A 13,425-nucleotide genomic window follows, 5' to 3' on the forward strand; every position below is an offset into this window, starting at 1 on the left:
TACCAGCCTGCCTGGGTGCTCAAGTCAAGCTGATCCCTAGGGACAATCCCTGTCCACTAAGCCCTATAAACACCATCCTCAGAACTTGCTCCCCAGTACAAGCAACCCATCACTGGTATGAGGACAATGTGTGCCTAGGCTCCTGCCTCCGATCAGGGATTGCCACTCTGGAACTCAGCACTTCCTGATCTGCTGCCAGAATATGGCCCTTGGAGTGGACCACATACCTGCTTCAGGCTCACTTGGACTGGCTGGAAGCTACTCTGCCCTAAAAAGTCCTGGAACATAACTCTTGCCAAGACCAGAGAAAACAATCCCACATCACACCTTCACAGTGATCATCTATGTCACATGTGGGGGACCCTTTGCCTCCCCCAATATGTGTTGCATAACTGCAACTCCCATCAGCCCCAACAAGCATGGCCAATGGCCAGGGATGATGGGAGCTGCAGTTCAGCAACATGTGGGACAAAGGCTCCTCACTTCTGCTCCAGACAAAACCTCTGTGCTTCATCTGTCTGGCCCCTGCTTCATATCCCTCTGTCCCTGCAATACCTTCACTGATAGTAACTAACTGCAGGTGGGGGGGGGGAGTGTTTCCCAAAGAGAAGCTAATGAAAGATAAGTCTATCAGTTCTTAACCACAGTAACTCAATGGAATTCTGCTGAATGCCAGATGCTACTGGCAAAGAAGAGGGGTAGGGGTCAACAACTACCCTCACCATGGTGAGTGTGGTATTGTCCTCTGGTGGATGGCCAGCCCTTCCCACCCTCTGTGATGCTGCAGTGGTGAACTGGGATCATTCCAGTGGTTGTATGGTGGTCCGCATGCAAAGCTTGGCAGTTGTGTGGGCCAAGGAGCCCAAACGCCCTTGGCAGTAGAAGGCAAACTGGCAACCTTTCCTGCTCTGCAGTAGAAAAGGTAGGCAGGAGGAGATTTGGATACTGCTGCCGAAAGGCAGTTGGGGCACCTTCAACAGTGGTGCCCCAAACTGGAAAACTCCCTTCATCATCAGGGCTTGACAGGTGGCGGAGTGGAAAAACAATGGCTTGTGACATAGCCAGCAAAGATGTGAAATCCCTAAATAGGGGTTATCACCACCATGCTCTGGTTGTTGCTGCCCAGAGGCACCTGGCTGGTCACACACTGGTAAAAAACCCAGTGCCAGAAGATTAGATGGTGTTTAGGTCTAACCCAGCAAGGCAATTCCCATATTTCTACTAGTTAGAAACCTTCTAACTTCCAACTTGATCTCACTGGGTGGCCCAAAACACAGTGTATTGCACGGACTATTGGACTGCTATTGGGGAGAGACAGATTCAGATCCCTTCTTGGCAAAGCACCTCACTGAGTGCCCTTAGCGCCTTGGAGAAAGGGCAGGATGAAAACACATTAATACATATACATATTCTCATTCTCAGTCGTCCCAAACTATAGGGATTAACAAAACTGACCTGCCTTATAGGGTTGCTGTAAAGATTAAGGGAGCATTTGCAATTTACATTTAACACTCTAAAGTGTGAAATATTATGATCCAATATTCAGCTGCATTATCTGAGAAAGGAGGCAACCCCTTCCCTTATATGTCAGGAAAAGCTCTACGGAGCCCAATGGAAATAGCATGCAAATGAGCTGTCGCCCCCTCTGAGCTTCTAACATACTGGAGTCTATGATTCCATTTAATCAGTGCTGTTTCCCTGTCCTGATGTAATTTAAATGATGAATACTGCTGCTGCTACTACTACTACTACTACTTTATTATTATTATTATTATTACTATTATTATTATTAAGGGACGCAGGTGGCGCTGTGGGTAAAACCTCAGTGCCTAGGACTTGCCGATCGCTTGGTCGGCGGTTCGAATCCCCGCGGCGGGGTGCGCTCCCGTCGTTCAGTCCCAGCGCCTGCCAACCTAGCAGTTCGAAAGCACCCCCGGGTGCAAGTAGATAAATAGGGACCGCTTACCAGCAGGAAGGTAAACGGCGTTCCGTGTGCTGCGCTGGCTCGCCAGATGCAGCTTGTCACGCTGGCCACATGACCCGGAAGTGTCTGCGGACAGCGCTGGCTCCCGGCCTCTAGAGTGAGATGAGCGCACAACCCTAGAGTCTGTCAAGACTGGCCTGTACGGGCAGGGGTACCTTTACCTTTATTATTATTATTAAACTGTCAATAGCAGGATTGGAATGAAATCTGCATAGGGCTGTTAGCCAAAGGCTTTCTGGTACTGGTGGCAGAAAATCTGAATTGGGGCCCAGACTCATGCCATCATAAGACACCAACCACGGGGAAATTCTGCCGCACAAGCCATATTAAAATGAAGGGGGATTGCTTAGGGGAGTTACCCAGGAGAACGTGCCCCTTGGGCTCAGGCCTGTGTATCTCACTCTCGGCTGCTCTTAATGGCACCCAGCATCTGCTGCCCAAGATGGTTGCCTCACCCTGCCTACCTTTAAATCTACAGCATCCTACAGAACACACTTTTAGGATTAGCTCTGCGCACAAGTCCAAGTTTATTATGGCCTGGCATCTTCCCGCCCCCGACTCTTTGAATGCATGTATGCAAACACACACACACACACACACACACACACACACACACAGAACTCTCAAACCATCTTTGTTTAGGTGTCATGGCAGAGCTTTAGCTGTGAATAAAACACAATTCCCACTCACGCCTTCCTCCCCCTCTTCTTCCCTCAGCAGCTACAAAAGCTGAAGGACAGAAGTCCCTTTTTCATGTATGGGCACCACCATTTGCCTTGTGATTTTCTAGAAGCAGCATCAGCATCAGCAGCGGAGAGCCTTCTGCAGCATTCACCTGCATAGCCAAGGACACTGCAAGGATCGGAAGGATACCTGTGCTCAGCAGTTTCTCGGGAAAACGGAGAGCTTTGAGAGAACAGAAGCAAAGGTTCCATCTTGTTCCATTGTCTTAACTGCATCAACACTACAGCTGTCAATGTGGAGCTTGTTGCTGTCACCTTCGTGACTCCACATCATCTCCAAGACCGGAATAGTATCAACGCTGCTTGGCTATAAATAGGTAGAATATTCCAGTGGCTGTGTTTGCCCATCTGCGCCTCGAGCAACAAACGGCTCTGCTGCTGCAGCTTCTGGATTCTGATTTCCCAGGAAAGCGCAAAAAAAAAAAAAAAAAATCCAACCCCAACCAATACCTACCAAGTGGCTGAGCATGTTACAAACAAAGACAAAGGAAGGATTTTTTATTTTTAAGGCCTTGGGCAGATGCATTGGTACACAGATTTAAAAAGCAGCCTGCATGGACTGTAATAAAAGCACAAACAGGGCTGGGCACATGAGCTATTCCCACTGTGCGAACATCAAATATGAGCGACATTCTGAGAGTAATGTTTTCATTTTTATTATAAAAAAGGCAAGCTTCTAGTCCTCATGGTTGAAAAAACCACACTGCCAGTGCTCTGGAGATTATTGCCCTTGCCTTGCAGCTTCTGTCCTAGTTTTTTGAAGCTGGGCCCAGCCTGTAACATGTGGCTCACTAAGAGGGCACTTCTAAGCATATACAGAGTATATTTCTGTCCCCACTGAGGGGCATGGTTTCTAGATCAGAGGGTGTGGCTGAGAGCCAAGCTTGACCAGTTTAGAAATTAACTACTGGATTAACCCAGGCAGACTAGTGAAGAAAAGAGTCCCAAATAATGATAGATTCCTGACAACTTAGGATAAATGGTATCTCCACTGCACAGAAGGTAGCTATAGAATGCCTGCCAACAAGATGCTCTGTGCACATAAGTGGTTAACAAGAGCGGCTGATGACTGACAACACCGATTCAGGAGATACCAAACCTCTGAAACAGCCTTGGCTTCCTGCATGATGTAAATGAGCCCTCACAAAGTCTGAATCAACTCTGATCAACTCTTACTTTAAAAAAAATAAGAAGAATTATGGCATGTTGTCGCCATTTTCTGCCAGCTCCAATATTAAACACACAGCCAGGAAAAAAAACCCAAAACAATGTATTGAAATGCTGCAGTTTGGCACTTTTATCTTTCAATCATTGTTGATGCACAAACACACCTGGACAAAGTTATCCATTAAAAAAACAATTCCAGGAGCAAAACTTCATGCAGTATTTGAGTAACTATTACAAGAGCAATTAAGGACAACAACAATGAAACAGCAGGTCACATACTTCCTTCCATCAGCTTTTCTGGCCCCTCCAGTGATCAGACATAATCATACCTCTTGCTTCACCAGAACTGGAACCTTAAACAAACTGAAAGGGGCCCATGTCATTCCCTTTAAATTACTCTTTTGTACCACACAAACCCTGGGTTCAACTTCCAGTCTCATTAGGAAATTCCACTTCAGGGCCTGAGGCAAAAAGCAGGACAGCTATGCCCCCAGGGATAAATAACACCCAAATGACACCCAAAATGCACAGCCTTGGGGCAGCTGTTTCACCCATCTTCATGGAAGGGCAGGTCTGACCTCACACTTCCTAATTTATGCTGGGAATAGTTATCTACCTGAAAAGAGTTAAAATGCCGCCTTCCTCAACTGAGAGCACTCCAGATGTCACTGAACTAAGACCCCTATTATCCCTGACCATTGGGCCAAGCTGGCTAGGGACTGATGGAAAACATAGTCCTACAACATCTAGATCAGCCTTCCCCAATCCAGGGCTGATGGAGTCCAACAACTTCTGGAGCGCCAGAGGTTTCCCCAACTCTGATTTAAAGGATCAGTATAAAAGTGTGTGCAGGGATTATAAATCTGGAAGAGAATTCCAACCTAGGTGAAGCAAAAGGAGTTCCACCGATCATTGCTGCTGTGTGTAATTAACAATTTAGGTTCCAGGTTCCTAAATGATCACTTATATTCACAGCAACCTGCCTGGAAGTTGCAATCACAAACCAATCCATTAGACATCAGTATAAAAACTTTTTCTTTCTCAGGCCTTTTAGATCTCAGTCTTCTCTTTCAATTTGCATTTTGTTTGTTCTTATATTGATTGTCTTTTTTATTATTATGCTAAATCCCCCATATGGTAATTATAATCATTATTCTTAGAACAGTTGCCCAATTAAAGATCTCATTTGATCAATCCTATGAATTTTGATTGATCAGCTATGTTTCCACAGCCATGCACAATAGATGTAAATAAAAATATCCATTTTATTTTCAGGTGATGGACACATGTCTCATCATAAAGGAGGTATTCCCTCCTATGCACAAGAAACAGGGGACTATCACTTCCTAAGATGACCCTTAACATCTGCACCCTTTTTAAAAGAATTCCTCCTTGATTAATTAGGGACACCTTTTGAGTCAATCAAAACTTTAAGTCAGCCTTTCTCAATGCAGTGCCTTCCAGATGTTTTCAGTTCCCACTGGCTCTAATCAGCATGTCAGGAATGATGAGGACTACATAAATTGGGGGAGGATGGATTAAATGGGCTGAACTCTGAAACCAAACATTAGCACTTGTGATGCCTCACAGAATACAAGAATAGAAAATTTACTACATAAATCTCAACAAATGAGAGGGAAAGAACAGACAAAGCCAGCAAGGGACAAGTGCAAGAGTTGTACTTTCCCCACAATTCCTAATCTGGCACTACCCTTATAAGGCCAACACTCAAATCAACCCCTGGGGAAATAAAAGAATTGCTCCACAACGTAAGAACTGAGAAACCAAGAATTTTGCCCTCTTATAAAAATGTAAAATCAATCCAAAGGCTCACAATAGCCAAACAGATGCCACAATGACTTCCTACAATGACTAGGTTGCGGCTCTACTCTGCTACGTCCAGTAGCAGAATCTGAAGGAGGAGCTGCTGGCAACAAATGGCCCGGCTAACATGGAAAAACATCAGCTAGGACAACGACTGACAGAAAGCAATTTAACCAAAATTACTTCTAAAGTGCCAAAAAGCTGGGGAAGACATGGCAGATTTCGCCATGCTGCCCTAGTTTCCCCAAACTTTTGCGCTCATTTTGAAAAATGGAATGCTGGCTTCAGCTGCTACTCCTGTCACTACCACAGTAACATAGCCACAGTAAATACAAGGAGTGAGCAAAGGCTATGGTCTAAACTCATTAGGGCAAGGGCCTCCACTGTGGTGCCTACAGGCACACCAGGATCCCTAGAGGCATTCCCTGGAACCCACAGGGTCTTTTCCCCAGCCCCTGCAAGCTAGGCTTCAAAGAAGCATTCTACTGTAGCAGGTAGAACAGGCTACATTGTGTGCTTGGTTGCAAGGTGTGTGGCGTTGCACTAATCATCATCATCCTAAAAAAGAAATGGGTCCCATGCAACAGGCTGAGATTTAAAGGTGACCCAAGATTGAAGGCTCCATTAGAGCTCTCTTTCTTCTTCCGCATCTCTTAAAAAAGAAAAATGGGGGGGGGGGGAATTGGAAGGTTTTTCCAGATGTTAAATTCTGCCCTTGATTTCAAATTCTGTTTGCATAATTGGTGCCTGCGGAGCTACCGGCATCCAGCACCTGTAACCATTTTTGTTCTCTTTTCCCCCACCCACTCCTTTCCCAGATCTGAGAATTGCAAACATGACTCACTTGCTTTGCAGGGCCAGGGTCACTCTTCTCCTCCATCATCTTCCCAACCTTTTGCACCCTCCTGGGCTGCTTAATAGTGGTCTTTATTGCAGGCCGGCAGACATAGTTTTCCAGGTTCTTAGGGGGTTTCTTAGTTCTCTTGGCTTGCAGGCCAATTTTCAGCTTCAAATTCCCCTCTGAAAAGTTTGTTTCCTTCACAGAAAACTGTTGCTGGGCATCCGACAGACTCTCATCCTTGCCAACTTCATCGCCGCCACTCCCCTCCGAGCTCCTCTTCTTCTTCTCTTCCTCCTCCTTAGCACTACCATCGAGCTCCGCCTCCCTCCTGCCTCCTGCCGCGCCTGTGGCAACCGCAGAGGGGCTTTTCCCAGAAAACCCTTCAGAACCAGAGCCCAGCCCTAACATAGCAGTATTCTGAGGGTCCATTACAGTACGTGCAGTTGCAAATAATTACTATTACTTTAAAGCAGATTGATTGTGTGGTCCATGGACAGATCCTTCCAGAAATTTGCAGCCATCATCTTCTCACTGTGGGAGAAAGGGAAGGGATGACAGTCAGAATATAGACTATTCAAGAGCCAGAGGAATACAGATTCTGTGCTGTTTGCTTTCAAACAGAAATGGAAGAAGGGAACACACAGGGCCTTGCAAGGAAGCGCACAAAGTTAACAGCCCATCTATACATATTTATTGTAGCCATTTAGAATACACCCCCCCCCAATTCACTAGTGTAAAGCTTCCCAGGATGGTTGCCTGGAGGTAGTTCTTATTCATCACAGGTGACCAGGTAAGTGCCAATTTACAAACAACCCATGAGCTCAATCTGGAGCCACACACATGCCATGATGTTATCATGGGGTCCAACAAATGCAGGTTGTTCTGTTAATATGGGAAGAGGGGTGAGATCTGTACACCAATAAGTATTAGAAACTGAATTATATGGCATCTTTCTTCCATACATTTCCAAGTGGCATGCGTAGTTTGTTTCGTAAGTTCTTGTTGTTACGTTTGAAACATTCATTCTTTTGAAAATCACCTTGGGAGGTCCCGTTATGGGGCAGAAAAGCAGGAAATAAATATTTTAATATGTACATACAGAGCAGCCATTTCCACATAAAAGGGGAAATACTTTTTCAGAAGAGCTCCCTGAACTGGTGAACTGACAGCAGGCTCCGATCCATTGCATAGGAGGACAAGCATATAATGTTAAATGGTGCTTAGAAACGAAGAACAAGTTTCTTGTCCTTGTGGCTGCAGAGATATGTTTGAAGATACAGGCAGAAATGTGATAAAGACATCCAATGTTAAGAGCTTCCACACGGCTTATAAATGCCTCATTTCCCAGTTAACTATTGGTATCTCATGCATTTTTACGTCTGACGGAAATTCTCACTAATTATGACTTTCCTCTTTTCTACCTAAAGCTTATTTTATTTAGGCAGCTGTCAATCTGGTTTGCCAAACTTACAAAGACCGCTGCACAATACTTGTTACAGCTGTAATTGCAATACTGCTATCTAAGTGTTTCTATAGTGGTATTTAAGTGTTTGTTGTTAAATGCCTAGGGCACTCCTCCTTCATTCATCCAGACTGAGTTCTGATGCACAAGTCCCTGAGATGCCCTCTAGTGGTCTCCTCCTATAGTATCACTTTTCACCAGGTGAGCTGAGGCAGAAACCCTGTGATTTCCAACGCAACAGGGATGGCCACAGTACCGCAAGTCTTAGAGCAGGCATAGGCAGACTCTGCCCTCCAGATGTTTTGAGACTACAGTTCCCATCATCCCTGACCACTGGTCCTGTTAGCTAGGGATGATGGGAGTTGTAGTCCCAAAACATCTGGAGGGCCGAGTTTGCCTATGCCTGCCTTAGAGATACACACCAAAAACCAAGTCACTACTTCTCCAATAATCCCCTCTCCAGCTCCAAACTCCTGCCCATTGCTTCCTTCTGAACACGTTTCTTAATATTTATGATTAGCATGTGAGGTGGAGTGGGGTGCATGACTTGGAACACCTGGAATGTATTCTTATTTGAATTCTAGTTTTGACACATACAAGGCACATTTGGTAATAGATAATAATAATAAATTTTTATTTATACCCCGCCCTTCCAGGATCAAAAACTGGGCTCAGGGCGGCTAACAACAAATTTAAAACACTTAATTGTAAAAGCAGCATAAAATACAGTATAAAAACATGAATAACAATAAAATTCAAAGTTCAGAAATCAATTTAGGGGAAATCCATCTAATAAGCATTAGATAATCACCAGGGCTAGCTGGCTGAATTAGTCCTACTTGGGCCAGCGAGAAGGCCAGGGGAGAATTAGCTGTGGGGTCTCAGAGTGGGTAATCTTCATAAAAGGGGAGGGGGAGGGAAGGGAAGAGAAGGGAAATAAAAGATCAGGCTGAATTCAAATTAAAGGCCAGGCGGAACAGCTCTGTCTTACAGGCTCGACGGAAGGAGGTTAAATCCTGAAGGGCCCTAGTCTCATGGGACAGAGCATTCCACCAGGTCGGAGCCATCACTGAAAAGGCCCTGGCGGAGGATAGTCTGACTTCCTTAGGGCCTGGGACCTCTAAACTATGGTTATTCGTGGACCTTAAGGTCCTCTGCGGGGCATACCAGAAGTAAGAGCTGTTCGACAGTGAAACAAACTCACTTGGGAGGTAGTGTATTCTCCTTCCTTCGAGGTTTTTAAGCAGAGGTTGGATGGCCATCTGTCTGGACTAGATGGCCCTCAGGGTTCCTCCCAACTCTACAATGCTATGATTCTGAGTGTTCAAAGAGCTTCACATGTGTTACCTTACAGAGCTGCAAGGATTACAGCAAGTCAATATTATTACTTTTATAGTGTCAAACTGGGAGTAGTGTAAGAGATTGAGAGACAGTGGCTTGCCTAATAACCCCTAGTGCGCTCATGTCAGAGGTGAGAGGTGAGGACATGCCAACTTACATTTCAGTTTCTTGGTCATTGTACTATGCCAGCTCTATACCACAACAATGTGCTTCTATGCCTTCACTTCGGCAGCTATCAGTCTGGCTTGCCAAACTTCTTTTCCCCTTTAGTTACAAACTTGGCTGCATAATAAATACTGTTAACAGCTATTATTGCAAGACCAAGTTTTGAATCCCTACCCAGCCATGAAGCTCGCAGGGTGACTTTGGACCAGTCACTCACTCTCAGCATAACCTACCTCACAGGGTTGCTGTGAGGAGAAAATAGAGCAGAGAACTATGAATGCCATCTTGAGCTCCTCAGAGGAAAGTTGGTTTATACACATATGCCCCGATCAAGCCACTCTTTCCTCCATTCTCTATCTGGCCAGTGCTGTGTCCTCAGCTCTCTGGATCAATTGCTGAAACTGGAAATATAGTTATTTGAACTAATAGCACATGAAAACTGCAGGTAGACATGTAGTTCTAATGTTGGGGGCGGGAGAGAGGTAGAGAGAAAGAAAACAGATCCAAAAATAGCAACAGGGCAGTGCATTTCTCAGGGCCAACTAAAAGTATTATGAAGCAGCAAGTAAGCTTTTGAGTTCCCCACCACAACTGGATTAAGAGCTGTGGGGAATTCAAGAGCTTGTTCATCATTCTGTGGTTTTCTAGTTGGCCTTAATAATGCTATTAATGCTACTGCTACATTTGAGATATGCTTTCAAGGTGCCAGCCCCATATAGAGCTGGATGAACACTTCAAACCTCTAGCAACAAATGTTAAATCCTAAGTGACCAGGCATCTGGGTTTCTTCCAGTGATTCTCAGTCCCCATTACACGTGCTCACTGGAGGCACCTCTGTCTATAATTATTTTCACAAAGACATGGGGAAGACCTTGTGAGCATTACCAATTTCAATCCTTTACCCAAAAATGCATACCACTAATTCAGGCTTTTACAAACAGAAATTTATCTGGGCAGGTATGGCAAATAAGAATTCCCTCCAGGTGAGCAGATAGTTCTACTTTAATAGACTGAAAGGTTAAGGATCCCCCTAGCACCAGTATCAACAAAACAAAAACAAAAAATATAGGTGGGGGGCAGTTATCTTTTTCAAAGTGGACCAGTATCTTTTGCAAATATGTTTTTAAGGTTAATAGTTATTTCAGCAGGGCTATGGCTGCATTCCTATGGACACTTACTTGACAGAAGCCCCAATCATCTCAAAGGGACTTTTAAATAAATATGCCTAGGATTGCATTAAAAGGTTATCAGCATACAGGCAGCCCCTCGTTTACGCGGGGGTTATGTTCCGAGGCACCGTGCACATCAGTGAAATCACGTATAAATGAAAGCCATTGAAAAAGCCTGCAAGTACATCACCCCCATTCCACCCTTTTAGTGACGTTTCCGTGAGGTCTTTATGAAGTTTCCGAGTCACTTCTGGGTTCAGCGTGATGCAATCACGCACATATTGAACATGTGTAAATGGGGGGCAGGGGAGCTGCCGGTACTCAAAATTGCAGCCTTGGTCAAGCATAGGATCTCACACACATCTGGCATTCCCTCTCAGTTCAAGCACAGAACCATTAGACTTGTTGGTTGCTTATTAACTGAAGGCCTCCTAGTGACTTACAATGCACTTAAAACATGAATAGAAATACACTATACCACAAAACAACCACAAGAACTGTTGGCAGCACACTAATAACAAAACAATATCATCTTAGTCTATCAAGAGTCAAGAAGCCAACAATAGCATCAGGTGGACTTCATTGGGCAGAATATTGCACAAACAGGGAGTCACAACTGAAAAGGTCCTCTCCCTTGTCACCACTCTCTGATCCTCCCTCATACAAAGGATCTGAGTAAAATATGTAAGGGTCTGGTTATGTTCATACCAGGAGAGATGTTCCAAAAAATATTGGGGTCCCGAGCTGTAAATAGCTTTATAGATCAAACCAGCACTCTGAATTGGGCCCAGAAGATTACAGGCAGCCAGTGTAGTTATAACAGAATTGGTGATATATGATCTGTTTGCCTCGAACCTGTCAACAATCAGGCAGCCACATTCTGTACTAACTGAAGCTTCCAAATCATTTTCGAAGGCAGCCCTACATAAAGTTCATTGCAACAGCCCAGTCTTAAGGTTCCCAGAACATAGATTACTGCAGCCAAGTTATCCCTATCCTGATAGGGTCGTAGTTGAGCCACTAGTTTAAGCTGATGGCATTCACTCCATATCACTAAGACCACCTGTGCCTCAGGTGACAGCAATTGATCCAGAAGAACCCCCAGCTACAAACCTGCTCCTTCAAAGGGAGTATAATACCCATCTAGAGCAGGCAATAAAATGAATGCTATGGGAACCCATCTGCCATTCAAAACTACCGGTATTTACCCATCTCAAACTTTCTCCTATGCCCTCAGCTCCACATTTGGCGCACACCTAAGACTTTTTTTCTTTTTCTTTTTTTTTTTACAATCCTGCTCCAAATGCCTTTACTGAAATATAGCACAAAGATAGAAATGATTTCTTTAACTTTTCAAACAGTTCACTCTAAATTAGTAATGAGGAACTTTCTGTCTGTGGCAAGGCCTCCCCCCCCCCCAAGAAACTAGGGATAGAATATCCCCATCAAGACTGCAAATATCACTATCAGCAATTCTCCTTGACAATTCCAGCTGGTCCTTTAGGATTCCTTGGGCCAGCATGAGCCAGAAGAGATAGATGCTGCCATGCAGGTACCAAGTGGAACAGAGGCAGTATCTTTCTGGCCACCAAACATTGATGTAGGAATATGAAATCTTTTTAGTGCCCACCAGCAGGCATCTACAGATCTACCTACCACCTCCCAAGAGGCAAGTGCAACCAGCCCTCTTGCAAGCAGGAGACCCAGCACCACACAGATCTCTACACGAAATATCTCATTTCTACTGATGTTTTTGAGTAAGACTGCAGGATTCTCTTCCAAGCAGCAGAAAAGACTTCCACTGTTTTGCACCTTCTTCATATCACAAATAATGACTGGTTAGTAAGTCAGGCTAATGTTAGTGGGCCCCTATCCATCATGGAGAATGGGAAAGGTGCCAGTTCTGAATTGTATAGATCAATCATGCTAATAAGGGTTGAGAGCAATGATGTGGAGTGGGGAAAGTTTGCACACACAGAACGTTCCAAGTGCTTTCTTTTTCCATGGAAGTTTTCCCATGTCATATGTTCATTAGATACAATGAATAGGTGCCAACTGCAAATACAATATTAGGCAAGCTTGGCAGTTTCAACGTGTTTAGCTTTGTTGACTAAATACAAGTAAAATAAACATGCCAAATTAGATTACTCTCTAGGGCATGATAAATTTTTCCCCAATGCAAATTATCCTATGAAGATTACCCTGGTTTGCATATGAAAATTTCCCAATTCAGAATTTTCTAGAAAACCAACACCAGCGGTTGGTAAGAGTAGCCATCTATCCAGTGCATCCCTCTATAATTACAGGTGAGATATAGCAGGGGTAAGAAAGTCCAATTGGAAGACAAGAGTGCTGGAACTAGGTTCAAACCTCAGTCTACCCTACCCTGCCAGTCAATTGAAGAATAATATGGGATAAACACACCCGTCCCTGAGCTCCTTAGAGGAAGATGCAGTAATTAAACAACACTGTTTCAGTTCCACATGCACATGAAGTATGAATGACACTCAACTCTCAGAAACAGATGCATGCACTTAGCTTTTCAAAATTACACATTCATACATCAAGCCATAACTTCTGAAAGCAACACAAAAAAGCAGTCCTAAGAGGGTCAGAAGTTATAGTTTTGCTGAAAGGCACATAACTAACAAGGGGTCCAGAAACTGGGCTGGAAGCACCTAATCCTACAACAATTATGACTCTAAGGAAATGTGGCCTGGACAGAAGAC

At 44.4% G+C, this 13,425-nt stretch overlaps 1 protein-coding gene across 3 annotated transcripts in view; it reads right to left on the minus strand.

Annotated features, from left to right (window-relative positions):
• The window catches only part of ASH1L (ASH1 like histone lysine methyltransferase), a 72,700-nt gene that overhangs the window by 56,249 nt on the left and 3,026 nt on the right, over nucleotides 1-13,425 (minus strand). For all 3 annotated transcript variants that reach the window (XM_053369093.1, XM_053369092.1, XM_053369091.1), the window contains exon 2: nucleotides 6,563-7,090. In XM_053369093.1, coding sequence (XP_053225068.1) covers nucleotides 6,563-6,988 — 426 coding nt within the window. In that variant the 5' untranslated portion in view covers nucleotides 6,989-7,090. The remainder of the gene's footprint in view (nucleotides 1-6,562; nucleotides 7,091-13,425) is intronic.

This window comes from Podarcis raffonei, chromosome 16 (assembly GCF_027172205.1).
Source record: "Podarcis raffonei isolate rPodRaf1 chromosome 16, rPodRaf1.pri, whole genome shotgun sequence".
NCBI lineage: Eukaryota > Metazoa > Chordata > Lepidosauria > Squamata > Lacertidae > Podarcis > Podarcis raffonei.